The following is a 17,125-nucleotide window of genomic DNA, read 5'->3' as shown; positions in this document are numbered from 1 at the left end:
TGTGTGTGTGTGTGTGTGTGTGTGTGTGTGTGTGTGTGTGTGTGTGTGTGATGGTATAGTGGAAAGGGTACTGCATTTGGAGTCAAAAGACCTGAGTTTCAATCACATTTCTGCCTCTTATTATATGTGTGACCTTGGGTCAGTCACTTAATCACTCTGAGTCTCTGTCTCTCTCTGTAGAATGATGGAGTTGTGCTAGAGGACCTCACAGTTTCCTTCCAATTCTAAACTTACATTCCTGTGATGCAGACCTAATGTTTCACTGGTGTAGGGAATTCCCTACACTAAAACAGATCAGAAATCCATCTATAACCTGCAGTTCTAGAGAGCTGTCTAGGGCCACTGAGAGGTTAAGCAATAGGCCTACAGTCACAGATCCAGTGTGTATCAGAGGTAGGTGCTGAAACCAGGTCTTTTTTGACACAAAGGCCAGCTCTCTGTCCTTTATGCCAAATGTCTCAGAATTTCTTAAGAGGCAGAAATGGCAATTTCCTATAGGATTTAAACCATGGAGGCATATATTTAGAGCTGATAGGGACTTTAGAGACCTGTCTAGTCTAATCCCGTCAATTTACAGATGAGGGAACTGAGACCCAAAGAGTTAAATGACTTGCCCAGGGTCTCATAGTTAATAGGCTACAAAGTCAGGATTTGAACTCAAATCTTAAGTCCACAGCTGTCTCTAATATAGAAGACTGATGATCCCTCTAAGAGAAAATATTTTTAAAGGAGTTTTCTATAGATCAGGAAATATAGTCAGTTCCAAAAATCATAAAAACATAATCGAATTATAGATTTACAATTGGAAAGGACCTTAGAGGTCATCTAGTCCAATGCCCTCATATTACAGATGAGGGAACCGAGGCTAAGGGAAGATAGTAACTTGTCTAGGGTTAGGTAGCCAGAAAGTATCAGAGGCAGGATTTGAATTTGGATTTTTCTGACTCGAAATTCAGAACTCTATCCACTATGCCATGTTACCTCTCAATTCTCTAAATCCCTAAAATTGCCATAACAAGAATCTTTTTAATAGCACCTGTGTTTTAGTGTGACAATTGGAAATACCAAGGTTGATCTCAGAATGATCTGGGACACAATCAAGCAGACATCCAAGTATTTGGGCCCTCATACATGCACTAATGATATATATCATCCATAACTCTTCAGGGCATGCAGTTAGAATTTATTGTGCCAAGTTCTTTGAATGAGTCTGAAACATTTTAACAGCTACCCTGAGGAGTTAGAACAGCAGCTGACATTACATGCAAGATGGAAAACTCTAGGAGAGTATAGAGTATGTGGTTTACAGAAAGGCAAGATCTCCTTGCCTGATGCCTTACACACAATGAGCTTCCAAATAAATACTACCAAATAAATACTACATTTAGTCTTTTGACTTTTTTAATCAACTCCTATCTATCTTATGTTTTTCTGGCTTCCAAAAGTATACAAAGCGATATAACAAGAAGGTGAATATTGTTTCCTCTTACCATTTTCATCTACAGCAAGGACACATGCTCCCTTGGCTAGCAGCTCTTCAACCACCATCTTTAGGCCATTCCGTGCAGCAATATGGAGAGGTCTACAAAACACAACACAACTTCAAGGCTGACTTCCAAAACCTACCTTAAAGAACCACTTGCAAGATAAAAATATTACCTATGTCACAAGAAGTGGAGGGGAAAGGATATTTAAAAATCTTTTGAGTTCTACTCTAGGCTTTCTTGTGATGTTTATTGATATAACTTGTTACAGATGATAATGATCAATGTATTCTTCAAATTTATGCCTACATCCTCTGATAGAAAATGGATGGAATAGATTTCAGGTAGAGATATGCTCTCAGAAAATCCTGATAATAGAAATGAGGAAACTCTTTTCTATGGGTCAAAGGAAGAAGTCTAGGTCACGTTATCGAATGTATTAAATATCAGGTTACCATATATCTTATAAATTCTGATAATTTGAGCTACTTTATAAATAATACTCTTACATACTGGTTTCAAGAATAGAATACATAGAAAGAATATGATACTCATTTGATAGAAAGAGAATAGAATGCAAATGCAATATGACATCATGAAAAAAACAAACAACAGACTTGGGTTCAAGTCTTGGCTCTGCCACTAACTCCTTGTGGGACCGTGGGCAAGCTACTAGATCTCTCACTGTCTTAGTCCCATAGCTGGTTTACAGAAATGGAAGTTCTTAGACAATTTTCCCCCTCCTTCCAGACATGGTGGAAAACAGTAGACTGTTAGTAAGGATTTGATCAAGCATTGTGTAGCTTCAGAGTTAGGAAGTTGTTGTGTTTGTTCAGTCATTCAGTTGTGTCTGACTCTTCATGACCTCATGGACCACAGCATGCCAGGCCCTTCTATCCTCCACTATCTTTCAAATTCTATCCAATTTGTGTTTGTTGTTTACACCTTTTGACCTGAGGGGATTATCTTCTGATGTCATCTCTTTTATCATTTTAGTACTATTCGTGGGGTTTTCTTCACAAAGATACTAGAGTGGTTTGTCATTTCCTTCTCCACTGGATCACCTTTTGTCAGAATTCTCCACTATGACTTGTCCAGTTGGTTCAAGTCCCACTTCTAATACATCCTGCCTGTGTGAAGCTGGGAAATTCACTTAACCACAGCACCCTAGGCAAATCTCTAGGACTATAAATTGCATGGAAGGTTCCAGCCTGCATCAAAGATGTTTTCTCAACTAGGAGTTGCCTATACCAATGAAATCACAGGTTCAGCTCCTATGCTTGCCCCGTAAACTGTAGGAAGCACAAAGCTACAATGTTAAACCCCAGCATCCTTTACTATATCACTGTTATAGATTCTCAAATTTCAAAGAAATTATTTTTTTCTATAATATTAGATTGCATTAATTCCCTCTATATCTCAAAACCCATTACATTGTTGATTGTTGATTATCCTTTCTTCCTTTACTATGTCTCTGATGAAGAGGGGTGACCTTTCTCCTTGATAAGGCCAATCTCTCTCTGCATGCTTTTCATGCCGTGCCTTCCTGATTTCTTTAGCAGATTACCCATATAATTATGCTCCCCCTCTAATTTTCTATATCTCCCTATCTATTGCTTTCTTCCCCACTATCTTGAAAAAAAACCTATATTGCACGGTGGCATCCCCTCAAAATATTGTTCTATATGTCTCCTATTCGCAGTCAACCTCTTAGAAAAAAAAAGTTGTCTATACTCATTGCTCCATTTCCTCTCCTTTCACTTTCAACCCTTTGCAGTCTGGATTCTGACCTTATCACTTGACTCAACAAGTTCTGTTCAAAATTAATAATGATTTCTTAATTGCCAATCCAATGGCCTTTTTAAAAAAAAAAAACTTCTCTGCAGTATATGACATCATTGACTATCCTCCCACCTTCTTGGGTACTTTTTTCTCCTTGGCTTTTCATGATATTGCTCTCTCTTGGTTCTACCTGTTTACCTGTCAGCTCCTTCTGTCTACTTTGCTGCATTCATCATCTATATCATGTTCTCTCATTGTGTATGTACCCTAAGATTCTTCTGGGCTCTCTTCTCTTTTTTCTCTCATGTCACAAGGGTTTAATTATCATCTCAATTGGGAAATGACTGAACAAATAATGGTATATTAATGTAATGGAATATTATTGTGCCCTAAGAAATGATGAAAGGAATACATTCAGAGAAAGCTGCAGGGACTTGTATGAATGGAACTGAGATCAACAGAACCCTGAGGACAATTTATATTATAGCAACATTTTAAAGACAAAAAACTTTGAAAGACTTAAGAACTCTCTTCCTGAAATGATCGACAATGATTCCAGAGGACTGATGATGAACTATGCTCCTCACCTCCTGACAGAGAAGTAAGGAACTCAAAAATTCAGGAGACGCATTGTTGGATGTGGAAAGGGCAAGAATTTGTTCTGATTAAATTATATGCATATTTTTTTACAAAAGTTTTTCTTTCTTTCTTTTAAATTGAGTTAGGATTGGAAGGAGACAAAATAAATGTTAATAAAAATGAAATAAAAAAGAAGTCAAATTAACCAAAAAATCATCTCTATGCAAATGTTTTATGATCTCTATATCTAGCCCTAGTTTTTCTCCTGAGATCTAGTCACACATTACCACCTGCCTACTGGACATTTCAACTGGATGTCTTGGAGATACTCAAACTCAACATGTCCAAAACAAAAATCCTTATTTCCCTCCCCAAAACCACCCCTCTTCTAAACTTTCCTATTTCAGTCCAGGGCAGTGCTATACTTCCATTCATCCAGTTTCATAACTGAGGCATTATTCTTGACTCCTCACTTTATGTTATACAGTCATTTATCATCTTGTCATACCATTTCCATAATATCTCTTGCATCTATTCCCTTCTCTATACTCAATGGGTAGTGTTTAGTTCTCTCTTCTGAACCCTAGTTCAGTCCTGCATTACTGCTTGCCTAGACTAGCGTATTAGCTTCCTACCTTGTCTCTCTGCCTCAGTACTCCTCCCATCCTAATATATTCTCTACTCAGCAGCCAAGTGATTTTCCTCAAGTATGGACATGACCCTACTCAATAAACTCCCTTTAAAAAAATCAGATTAAATATAAACTTCTCAGTTTAACTTTTAAAACCCTTAACATCCTACTTTTCCAACATTATGATATATCATTCCCCTTCCTACATCCTTTGGCCCAACCAACCTGGACATCTTGCTGTTTCTCACACATCACACTTTATCTCTAGTGTTTTCATCTTTGTACCAGTTGTCCCACATTCTTGGAAGTACCTTACCTCCACTCTGTGCAAGTAACACTTTATAGGTGAAGCCTTTTATGCTTCCCCAACTGCTAATACTTATTCTCCCAACTTATCACTTACTTAATTTATATACATTTTTAATATACTGGTTTCTATAATGTTGTTTCTAATTATAGAATACAATCTTTTTGAGGACAGAAACTATTTTATTATTGTCTTTGTATTGCCAACACTTAGCATAATGCCTAACTCAGAGAAGGTGCTTAATAAATACATGTAGGCAGTTAGGTGGCACAGTGGATAGAGCACTGGGGCTCTATCAGTCAGGAAGATCTGAGTTCAAATCTACCCTCAGACACTTATTACCTGTGTGACCCTGCTCAAGGTACTTAGTCTCTGCCTCAGTTTCTTTACCTGTAAAATGGAGATAATAGTACCTACCCCACAGGGTGGTTGTAAGGATCCAATGAGATAATATTTGCAAACTGCTTAGTACAGTGCCTGTTTATATCCTTGCCCCCCCCCCAAATGTTTGTTGAGTGACAATACAATTGTCAAAATGATTTCAAAGAACTAAAAGTCAAGCAGTTTTCAGCTATTTCACATTCATTTCTACATGGAATTCAATTGAAATTTATTAAGACCTATATTGTGGAAGTTTTTCATGTCTCCTTGGGGAGAAAGGAAGTATAAAATCAGCATTTTTCAGCAACAGCACACAATGATAATACTAGATTTAGAAAGAATACTGGATTTGGAGTGAGAAGTTCTGGTTTGACTATTGGCTATGTTTCCTACTACCTCCGTCTCCTTGGACAAGTGGCTTAGTCTCTGCAGGCATCAGTTTCCTCATCTATAAATTGAGAGAGCTGGACCAAATTTACTCCCTTCCAGCTTTAAATTAATGATCCTATGATAATATGGTTATGCAAGGAGTTTCCCCAACAGAGGAGTATTAAAATTAATAAGGACTCTACAGAATTTCCTAGAGAGAACTCAATGTTACTAGATTTGAATTAGGATGCCTCCTAAAATATTTTAAGTGAGGCCAAATTTTACAGCACCCAAGGATAGCAGTAGCTGATATTTCCCACTGCACCTTGAGTTCTACATCTTTTATTTTATTTGATCATCACAATAACCTTGTCAGGTAGAAAATAATTTAAGCGACCTATTGTCTGAACACCATAATGCTTTGCTTGTCTTAGTCCATGGTGTTCTTGATCTGGCCACCTGACTCTTGCTGTCTTCTGCTTGTATTTCCATTTTTCATAAGTCGTTCCATGCCCACATTATGTTCCATATGCCAAAATGAGTACATAGTGCTAAATCAATTATAAGAAAGATCAGAGAGGAAGTTCTTTGAAGACACATAACACAGTTATTATCATCCCCATTTATACATGAGGAAATAGGCTCCAAAAGTCTGTGACTTGCCTATACTCATAAAACTAGTAAGGGTCAGAGACAGAATTCAAACACAGGTCACTCGACTTCAAATTTAGAATTCATTTTCTTCCATAAATGACTGTGTATATTTAAAGAGTAAAATCACAGCAGCTTGTACTTACGTCTGCAATGTATTATTTGTTGCATTAATAAGGCTCTGTTCTTGTATCTTGTCTAGTATTAACAAGGCACATTTTTCATGACCCTAACAAATAAAACAAATATATAAAAATGATAAAGTATGTTAGATAGGTGGGAAATAACCATATGGAGGAAATTGTTAACTTAAGACTTCAAATTTAAATTTTAAAATTGTTAATGAATGTCACTGTCTTGAAAAACCTAAGGAGGATAGTAGAGCAGAAGTCAAATGGGAGAAAGTTGCCTGGATGCAGATACAGTATGCTTCAAGAGTCAGAATCAAGACCATTAAGATTTACTTGTTAGATATCTTTAGAAGCAGGGCAAATTATAGGAAAATGACATTTTGGAATTAATATTTAGCATTAATCACATGGATGATCAAAGGAGAGGCAAGCTCAGATTACTGATGTGCAATAATGATTAGAGTTGAGAATAACCTATAATTCTTTCAGGGATACTTTCAGTGTATAAATTCTTCCTATTTCATGGAGTCTTCCTTCTCTGACTATACCATCCCATAAAGAACTATGAGAGTATTTACTGTCCTTGTCATTTATCTAGTATTTAAGTTATGATGTAAATTAATGATCTTTTTATAGTCATGTGTCTCAGCTTCCCAATCAGACTATAAACATTTGAAGGGAGGGAACATATCTTTATTTTTTTTTCCTAATTACAATTAAAAACAATTTTTAACATTAGTTTTAAAAAAAATTGAGCTCCAAATTCTCTGCCTCTGTCCCTCCCCTCCTCCCTCATTGAGAAGGCAAGTGATTTGAACATGTGCAGTTAGAAGATACCTTTTTTTAATTAGCTCATGGAATCTAGAAGAATAACTTGAAGGTAGTAATGCAAAAGAAATACCAGTTGATGGTTATGACAGCTACAGTATTATAAGATTTCAGGCCTGTCACCCGTTTTAGGGTGGAAAGGATGAAATGCGTAAGAAAGTGGTCACAGATATTTTCAGTATTCAATATGCACTATTCATTTGCTTCATAGTAGAATTGTTTTAGGGTATATTTAGGCAATACTATCTGCTGAAGCTCAACCAAATGAACTGTTTGCATTCTGGAGAAGCATCTGACCACATCACCAAGGTTTTCATTTACCCTTAGTCCTAAGTAGTGTCTATGCAACCGAGACAGTGAATGAGAAATGCTACAAATGGCAATCAGCTTCCAGGCTGTGTGCAAAAGTTTTTAGGGTTCTGTGGTCTTTTCTGGATTTTAACTTCACTCAAAATTCATGTTTAAAAGGAGCAACATTTTGGGAAATAGACATCCTGACCTAAGGATATCCCAACCCATCCTTTAAGTATTCTGATACATAGATATAAATAATACAATTTCTAGAATTTATTTACTTACTTTACTACAAGCCAAATGTAAGGGTGTGTTCAAGTCCTTATCCTTTACAGTCAGATCAGCTTTGGCACTGTTCACCAAAAGATCTAAAAAAAAAAAAACAAACAGAGTTATTGTCACCAAATGCTACACATATGCAATTTGAAGAAGTTAATAAAAACAATACTGTGATAAAAGCAGTAATATACAGACATAACTCACGTGACATCGTTCTGGTCAACGACATCATTAATAAATTATAATCTAAAGTCAGGTTGATAATTTATAAGATTATGACCTGCAAGTTTTTATGCAAACACCTGATGTTAGGTAGCATTTGCCCATAATCAAATCCTGTATATTAGATGGGAAAAAAAGACATCGATTATATGCAGTGCGTGATGGCAGGCATTAATGTTAAATAACTTAATTGTTTCTTTTCTAAGTAATGTTATTAGTGGATTTTAGTTGTTTATTAAAATATGGTGCAGTGGTATCTATCTCATATAGAAACAGGAGCCACTAAATTGTACATAAGAATCTTTGTGGGCCTCATACTGTCTTAGAAAACCACATTTATCAACATTATCTATATTCTATTGTATTTTCATTTCTTTTGTTAAATATTTCTCAGTATATTTCAGTCAGTTTTCGGCTGCACTTGAGAATATTATGGGCCACAGTGAACCACCTATTTTCACCTTTCCTGGGAAAGTGACTAGCCCAGCGTCACACAGCTAATAAGTTTTTGAGGTCAGATTTGAACATAGGAAGGTGAGTTTTCCTGACTCTAGGCCTAGCACTCTATTTACTGTGCCACTGAGTGCCTCAGACCCTTATCACCTCTTGTCAGTTTCAATGACTTACTACTTGGTCTCCTTGATTCTCTTTTCTTCATATTCCATTCCACATAGCCACCAAGGTTATTTTCCTCAAGCTCAGATGTGACCATATCACTTCTATATCCTAAAAAATATACACTAAATTCCAATGACTCTCTAGGATAGGCCTCCATTTGGCTTTTAAACCTCTTCACAACCTGACCTAAGCCTGTTTTTCCAGCTTTGTTACACATTACTTCAATTTTTGCATGCTACCATGAAGACAAACTATCCTTTTCTCTGTTTCTAATACATAATACTCCATTGTCTTTCTTGGTGTCTTTTTGCTAGTTGTACCTGGTGCCTGATGTGCAATCTCTCCTCATCTCTCTCACAAGATACTCCATTTCCCATAGAAAATGGAGTAAAGTGCCTTTTGAGAGTCAGCTATGGCAAGGCAATGTAACTGAACCTTGAGGACAGGGAGAAAGTAGATGTCGCCAGTGTTTCCATCTGGCCCAGGACTAGCTTATATATTAAAGCAGAGAAGAGTAATGGCAGCTGCAGGCGTATTCCCTTAACTGGTCAGACTCCTGTGGACCCATATTCTTCCTTCCAGGTGACAATAAGTTCTGATGAACTGCTTGTTCCCCAGAAGACCAAGAAGATATGTTCTTAAGTATGTCATATTACCCAAGTCCATATTATTAAATTGTCTCATGGTGTGGGTACTTATTGTTTCACCAGGTGGTAGATCTAGAATGATTTTGTGCACAAAGGTCACCTTATTGGCACTTAAAACACTCTTCTGAGGCCAATCATTATAAGAGGCATACTATCTAGGACTATAGAGCTAGAAATTCCACTGTCCTCTAAACAGGTCAGAACACATCTGGAAAATTGTGTTCAGTTATGGACAATAAATTTTAGGAGGGACATTAATAAGCTGGAAAGTATCCAGGGAAAGAAAAGTGGTATGTTTAAAGACCATGGTATGTTTAAAAACTGGTATGTTTAAAGACTTTAAGACCATGCTGTATGAAGGTTGAATAAGTGAACTTGGAGTGCTTAATCTGAAGCCTCCTACTCCCCAAGGGCTGAAATAATTTTTGTCCTCAAGTATTTGAAGGCTTGTCAAATGGAAGACGGAATAGATTTCTTGGCCCTTGAAAGCAGAACTAGGAACAATAGTTACAAGCTGCAAAGAGGCAAACTTAGGCTTAATATAAGTAAACACCTCCTAACAGATCTATCCAAAAATTAAATTGGCTGGTCCAAGACGTAGAGGGCTTCCCCTTGTCAGAGCTCTTCACTTGAATGCTGTTTGTCTATTTGTTGGGGATGATGAAGAAGGGTCATTGATCAAGTATGAATTGGGCTAATTGACCTTTGAGGTTTTCTCTAGTGAGTTTTCTATAGATTCTATGACTCTTGTGAGGCATGTGTGGTTGGTAAAAGTTTAAACCTGTTTACCATAGCTGCCATTCTGTAAACCAACTGAAACAAAACCAGTATTTTTAATGAATATCAAAATCATCCACCAGTTGCACCAACAGCACCACATATGATGGGATGTAACTGAATTTTCCAATTTAACTTCTTTCATTGTTTTCTACAGGGTAAAAACAAAAACAAAAAACAACTCTGCCAAACCAATACATACCCACAGCACCTGCCTGCCCATTCTCAGCTGCCATCATGAGCGGTGTTTTCCCTGAATTATCTGCAGCATTCACTTGTGCATTGTGGCTTAAAAGAAGCTGTAAGCATTCCACATGATCAGCAAACGCTGCAGCATGGAGTGGAGTTCTGAGGATTTAGAAAAAATATATTCTTACTTGAACTTAATTGACTGTTACTTTTATCCCTTCTGAGTAATATGAACCCTTTGTCTTTCATCTTGGGAATTTAAAACTGATTTATTAAGAGTAATAATGCCATATTTAACTGTACTTTAATCAACTTTTGTCTTTGTTCTCTGTTAGAGATATGATACTAAAATAATATTAAGAAAAAAAGTAAGATTAAATTTAATGATAAAGATCCATTCAAGTGCTTTGAAAGGTAAGCCATGCCAGCTGTTTTGGTCAACCCATGAATTTAGACTAAATAGTTACTGTGATACTGTGAAAATAGAGACAAGGATTCATTAAAACACAAAGAGTTACTTACCGTCCCTTGTCATCTCTACAATGGACAATGCTGGGGTCTATGGCCCCAATAAGCAGTGATGCACAATTTTCATGGTCATTAATTCTAAAATAGAAACATTTTATCATTACCTTTAAGTTGGCAAAAAAACATTTTTTTTGTTTCAAAAGTACCTCTATAAGGTTTCATTATTTGCAAAGAATCAAATGGGTTCAAGTCTGATAATATCACCCCTTTAATTCAATAAACTCCAATGGGTCCCTATTGCCTCAAGAATAAAACGAAAAATCCTTTCATAACATCCCCACTTCATACCTTTCTAGTCTCCTTACACCTTATTCCCCTCCAGATACTCTGTGATCTAGTGACACTGGCCTCCTTGCTGTTCCTTGCAGAAGACACTCCATCTCCCAAGCCTAGGCTTTTTCAATGGCTATCCTCCATGCCTGGAATTCTCTTTCTTCATCTTGTCTTCTTGCTTGCCTGGCTTCTCTCTAGTTAAGATCCCTACTGCATGAAACCTTTCCTGATCCCCCAAATGCTAATGTGTTTTGACTGATATTATCTCCAAAAATTGCCTCATAAAAATCTCCAAAGTGTGTGAATATATATATATTGCTTTTTTGGAGGGGGGGGAGGCAGGGCAATTGGGGTTAAGTGATTTGCCCAGGGTCACAAGACTAGCAAGTGTTAAGTGTCTGAGGTCAAATTTGAAATCAGGTCTTCCTGACTCCTGGGCTGATGCTCTATTCACTACGCCACCTAGCTGCCCCCTTCTATATTTTGTTTTTATATAATTGCAGGTTATCTTTCCCATTGGACTTTTGGGTTGAGTAGAGGCTGTTGTTGCTTTTTTTTTTTTACTTTCTATACATACTCAGGACAGTTCCTAGTGAATTGTAGGTACTTAATAAATACTTGTTTATTTGATTCAAAATGAAATATGCTTTGCCTCCTCGAGTGCCTATGTTTCCCTCATTCACTGCAGAATTCAGAACATTTGTGTACAATTTCAGTCTTGCCTTTTTGGAGGGTTGAGGAATCTGTATTATAGTGCAAAGAGTGGTAGATTTGGAGACAAAGAACCTATGTTTAGATCTCATGCCCATTGGACAAATCATCTAAACTCTTTGGGCCTCAGTTTCCTCATCTATAAAACAAAGAGATTAGACCAAATGGACCTCCAAATTTCCTTTTGGCTCTAGATCTGTGATCCCAAATTAATTAACATGTTGAAACTCCCTCCACCAATGCAAAAGGGTAACTTATCAATCACTACATTAACAAGCACTGATTAAACCCCAATGTGTCCCAAGCACCATGCTAGGCACTTAGGTTACAAAGACAAAGTTGGAACAAGTTATGCCTTCAAGAAGCTTATATTTTTAATGGAATATAAAACATGTACATACACATCATCTCCCTAATATAGGAGGTGACTTAAAACTGCTTCAATGCTGTTTTGTATTTTAATAGTTTAAAAATGCACTAAGACTTTTGGGATATCTTTTAAATAGTTACTTTAAAAGGATATATTTCAGGTTATCCCACTTGATTTCTGCAAATTAGACTATAAATACAAACAATATAAACTTATCTACTTTTAGCTAGAGGATGTTAATATGTAGCAACTTATGGTAAAGATGGCCTCCTCTCTTAATTGTAATATAGCAATTTCACCTATATACTTTAAAATAACAAAACAACAATTATATTAACATCTAACATTTATACTCACACAGCACAGTGCAATGGAGTGAAGGGATTACCATTAAATTTGCGAAAACATTTTTGTTCCAAAAGTACCTCTATACAGTTTTCATTACCTGCAAAGAATCAAATGAGTTCAGTTACAATGTTCAGAGTTATTAAATATCTTCTAAAAATATACAAAACCCTGAGAACCTATATATTGAAATTTTAGCTCATAATCCTTGCTATTGAACTGATTGAATATATTTTCCATGAAATAAAATACCTAAAAGTTAAAATGCTATTAATTCTACTCAAAGATGTTTTGAAACTCTCAGAACAAAATTAAAATAAGGTTTATATAGTTTGACCTCCTTGAAAAGTAGCTTCATTTTTGTATTGATAAATATATATTTATTAAATGTTCATTATGTGTCATGCACTGTATGAAGTGCTGAGGATTAAAGACAAAAACCAAGTAGTCTTTGCCTTTATCGAGCTTACATTTTAAAGGAGTAGGGGAAAAGAGTTTTTATTATTTGTATGTGCCAAACCAAATCTTTTTGTTATATTGATGCTAAAGTGCTTTAAAAATATAACCACAGTGTATGATTATGATGGCATACTATTGTGCTATTAAAAAAAATGACAAGCAGGATAATTTCAGAAAAATCTGGACTTATATGACACAGAGTGAAGTTAGCAGAACCAGAAGAACATTGTCCACAGTAAGAGCAATATTTGTACAATGATCAATTGTGAATGATTAAGATATTGTCAGCAATACAATTATCCAAAACAATCCCAAAAGACTCATGATGAAAAATTCTATCTGCCTCCAGAGAAAGAATTCACGGAGTCTGAATACAGCCTGAAGCATACTCTCTTCCTCCCTTCCCTCCTTCCTTCTTTTCTCTCTTTTTTTGTTTGAGTTTTCTTCCACAAAATGACTAATATGAAAATATGCTCTACATGATTGCACATGTAATAACCCAGATCAGATGGCTTACTGTTTCAGGGACAGAGGAAGAGAAAGAGGGAAGGATAGCATTTGGAACTCAAAACTCTAAAAAAAAAATGTTAAAAATGGTTTTTGCATGTAATTAGGGGAAATTTTTATATATACATATATGTGTGTATATATATATATATGTATGTGTATATATAAAATATTTAAAAGTATGACCACAGGGAGGCAAAGGGGTAAAGTAGAAAGAATGCAGAATTTGGAAGAGAATCAGGAGCAAGCGTTACCACAAAAACTTAGAGAAAAGAGCATCAAGATGAGGGTCAGTATTGTCAAAGGCTGCAGAGAGGTCAAAAACAATGAGGATTAGGAAAAGATCATTAGATTTGGCAACTCAGAGATCATTGATAATTTTGGAGAGATGTTTTTCAGTTGAAGTCAGAATCCAGACTGTACAGAGTTAAGAACAAAGTGAGAGGAAAGGAAGTAGAGACACTCATGGTAGCCAACATTCTCAAGGTTGACTTCATTTTTAGCCATGAAAGAGAGGAGAAATATAAAATAATAGTTAGTAGGTTTATATAGATCAATTGAAGTTTTTTTTTTGAGGATGAGAGAGATACAAACATGCTTGTAGGTAGTAGGATAGTAGTTAATAGATGGGGTAGCTAGGTGGCCCACTGGATAGGGAACTGACCCTGAAGTCAAGAGGACCTGAGTTCAAATCTAGTATCGGTTACTAGCTGTGTGACCCTGGACAAATCACTTAATCCTGTTTACCTCAGTGCTGAATCTATAAAATAAGCTGGCAAACCACTTTAGTACCTCTGCCAAGAAAATCTCAAATGGGGTCACAAAGAGATGGACACGACTGAGAGACTGAATGAAAAAGTAGGATGATAAATGAAGCAATCTGTTGAAGGAAATGGGATGGAATGGGACACTACATTTTAAAAGATCATAAATAAAAGCTGCTCAGATCTATGAGGACCAAAGGACAAAGAAAATATAAAGAATCTATTGATCTTCTGAAAGGAACACTGAAATTTCAGAAAAGTTACAGCCAAAATCTAGAGTTTCCACATCAAAGAAACAATGCTGCAAATATCCAGAAAGAAGCAATTCAGAAGTATCAGGGAATTGCAGCTGGTACCACACAAGATTTTGCAGCTTCTACTAAAAACTAGAAGAGATCATGGAATAGAATATTCCAAAAAGGCAAAATAAATATGCTTACAACCAAGAATAACTTACCTTTTAATACTAAGTATAAGTTTTACAAAGGAAAAAAAGTGGACCTTTAATGGACTAGATGACTTTCAAATATTCTTGATGAAAAGACCATAGCTGAGTAAGAGCTCTGAAACACAAACAGAAGTCCAGAGAAACCAAGAAAGTAAATGCATCTGTGCAACTGGAAGAAACAAGTGTTCCTTCAGAAGCTTAATGTCTTCAAAAGGTATTGAAGAAGTTAAATGAGCAAAACAGAAATCTTGGGAAGGAATGGTTCTGTTCTGAGGATTTTAAAATGGAAAAGAGAAAGAAGGGTAAAAGTACAACTAAGCTACCATAGTTAGCAGTTGAACTATTTCTCATAAGTGGGGTGCATGACAAGGAGAATATGCAAACACATAGGAAGGAGGGGTGGGGGAGAGGTGGCCAGATGAAACAAATTATTATTTAAAATGGACAAAGGAGAGTTGAGCATATGTCCAACACACATACACACAGTTTGGTGCAGAAATATGTCAACCCAACAGGGAATCAAATGGTGAGAGGAGAAAGAGAGCTTTTCAGGCTCAGCAAACTATGATCTATAGAGTAATCCACCTGTTTTGTATGACCCAGGAGTTAAGAATGGTTTTTAAATTTTTAAATAAAGTTTAATTGCTTTAAAAATACAAAAATCATCCTTAACTCACCACAGAATTTGGTCGTTGGACCATAATTTACCAATCCCTGCTTTAGAGGAAAGATAAAACCAAGGAATGAATAGCTGCACAAAAAACAAACTCCCTCATCCTAAGAGGGAGGATTAAAAGTGAAGAAAAGAATCAGAATTTAAGAGAGTACCTTAAATTGTCTGAAGGCCTCAGTTGGGGAATGGCTGAACGAATTCTGGTATATGAATTTAAAGGAAATTGTTACAACTTAAGAAATGGTGAAAGAGATTATTTCAGAGAATCCTGAGTAGGACTTGGAAAGATTTAAGAATGCTGATCAAAGCATAACCATTCATGTCTCCAGAGCACCTATGATGAAGCATGATAACAACCTCTTAATAGAGAAATAACATACAAAAGGTGAAGGGACATAAATTTTTGGATACAGTTATTAGGTAGATTTCTTTTGTTTGACTACTTATTTGTTGCAAGAGATTCCTCCCCCCCCCCCCACCATTTCTTTTCACTCGGTTTATGTTTGGAGAGTTCAGTAGGGTGGGGGATTAACAATAATAATGATAAAAGGGTCCACTGAAACATTTTGTAAAAATTCACAGAGGAGAAAAAAAAGGAACTTCAGAAGGAAACAAAACAAACAGGGTAATTTTGAAAAAGATGTGTGAAAAATGGAGATTCACTGTTTCAAAAGAAGCCTCTTTTTGTGTCCTGCTGCATGGATGGAAATGATCTTTTCTGAATATCTGAATTCAGAGTAAAAAATGAAATAAAAAGAAATTAGACAGAAGCAAGTTTTGTCTCAATATAAGGAGGAACTTTCTAATGAGTTTAGGCAAAAACAATGAAGCTGCAATTCATATAACACCCTAAGGTTTGTAAAGCACTTTACAAATACTATCTAATTTTATTTTCACAATAACCCTGGGAGGTAGATGCAATTATTATCTCCATTTTACAAATGAGGAAGGGGAGGCAGATAGAACCTAAGTGACTTGCCCAAGATCACATAGCTAGTAAACGTCCAAGGCAGATTTCGAACTCAGGTCTTCCTGAATTCAGATCCAATGCTTTAGAAGTAGGAAAATCTGGCTCCCCTCAAATTAAAAAAAAATGAAATGAGAGGCTTTGTGAGGCAATAGATTGATGGAAATGTTTGAGCAGTGATTTGATGAACACGTTTTGAAGATGTTATTGTGATGATTGACAATTCAGGTAAAGATTATATTTAGATAAAATATAACGTCTTCTAAATCTGAGATTCTATGATTCTATTTTCGTCTTCAGAATATAGGTTACTTTATATGCTTTCTCAAATACACATGTTCTCACCATAACTTATCTTCCACAGCTTGAGACTACTTTTCTGGGCCTCTCAGAAGAAAACTGCCCGGGATCTACAGGGAAGGCAGACAGACCTCCACAGATAATTCACTCACTGTTGTGTAGCTAATACCCATCATCTATGTCATAGCAAAACCACAATAGCCTCTGGATTCTAAGTGAATTTTCTGGTTACAGGGGTCAACTTATATGAAATAGGATTGGTTTAGAATTTGAGCAAAAGGGAAAAAGTCACTTTGCAAATATGATGACCAAATACATACAGATCAGTACAGGTCCTTCCTAAGATCAACCTCAGTATAAAATTAGTGGCAGTCCAAATTCTAACTCTGATTTTAACTGATCTAGTTTAGTTTTGAAAGCATTTCTGAGACAATTTGAACAACTAGTTAAAAACTACAATTTCTCTGTACTTAAAAAAAGATATGGATAAAAGTAATAGAATGATGATGTTTTTTCCAAGTATAAGAAGTGATTAATCTCTACTAAAGTCCTTTTTTGTTGGTTTTTTTTTCCTGTTTTTGCTTTTTTGAGGGCAATGGGGTTAAGCGACT

General features: G+C 36.0%; 1 protein-coding gene across 6 annotated transcripts in view; it reads right to left on the bottom strand.

The window, feature by feature from the left end:
• ANKRD44 (ankyrin repeat domain 44) overlaps nucleotides 1-17,125 on the bottom strand; it is a 366,132-nt gene that overhangs the window by 6,811 nt on the left and 342,196 nt on the right. For all 6 annotated transcript variants that reach the window (XM_069070155.1, XM_069070154.1, XM_069070157.1 and 3 more), the window contains 6 exons: nucleotides 12,409-12,496; nucleotides 10,692-10,775; nucleotides 10,183-10,328; nucleotides 7,723-7,805; nucleotides 6,331-6,413; nucleotides 1,491-1,582 (listed from right to left, as the gene is read on the bottom strand). In XM_069070155.1, the coding sequence (XP_068926256.1) occupies nucleotides 1,491-1,582; nucleotides 6,331-6,413; nucleotides 7,723-7,805; nucleotides 10,183-10,328; nucleotides 10,692-10,775; nucleotides 12,409-12,496 (576 nt within the window). The remainder of the gene's footprint in view (nucleotides 1-1,490; nucleotides 1,583-6,330; nucleotides 6,414-7,722; nucleotides 7,806-10,182; nucleotides 10,329-10,691; nucleotides 10,776-12,408; nucleotides 12,497-17,125) is intronic.

This window comes from Petaurus breviceps, unplaced genomic scaffold (assembly GCF_028583685.1).
Source record: "Petaurus breviceps papuanus isolate PSGF00001 unplaced genomic scaffold, PetGlider_PUasm1.0 90804, whole genome shotgun sequence".
Taxonomy (NCBI): domain Eukaryota; kingdom Metazoa; phylum Chordata; class Mammalia; order Diprotodontia; family Petauridae; genus Petaurus; species Petaurus breviceps.
Note: the sequence above shows the minus strand (reverse complement) of the source record. Positions and strands in the feature narration are given on the sequence as shown.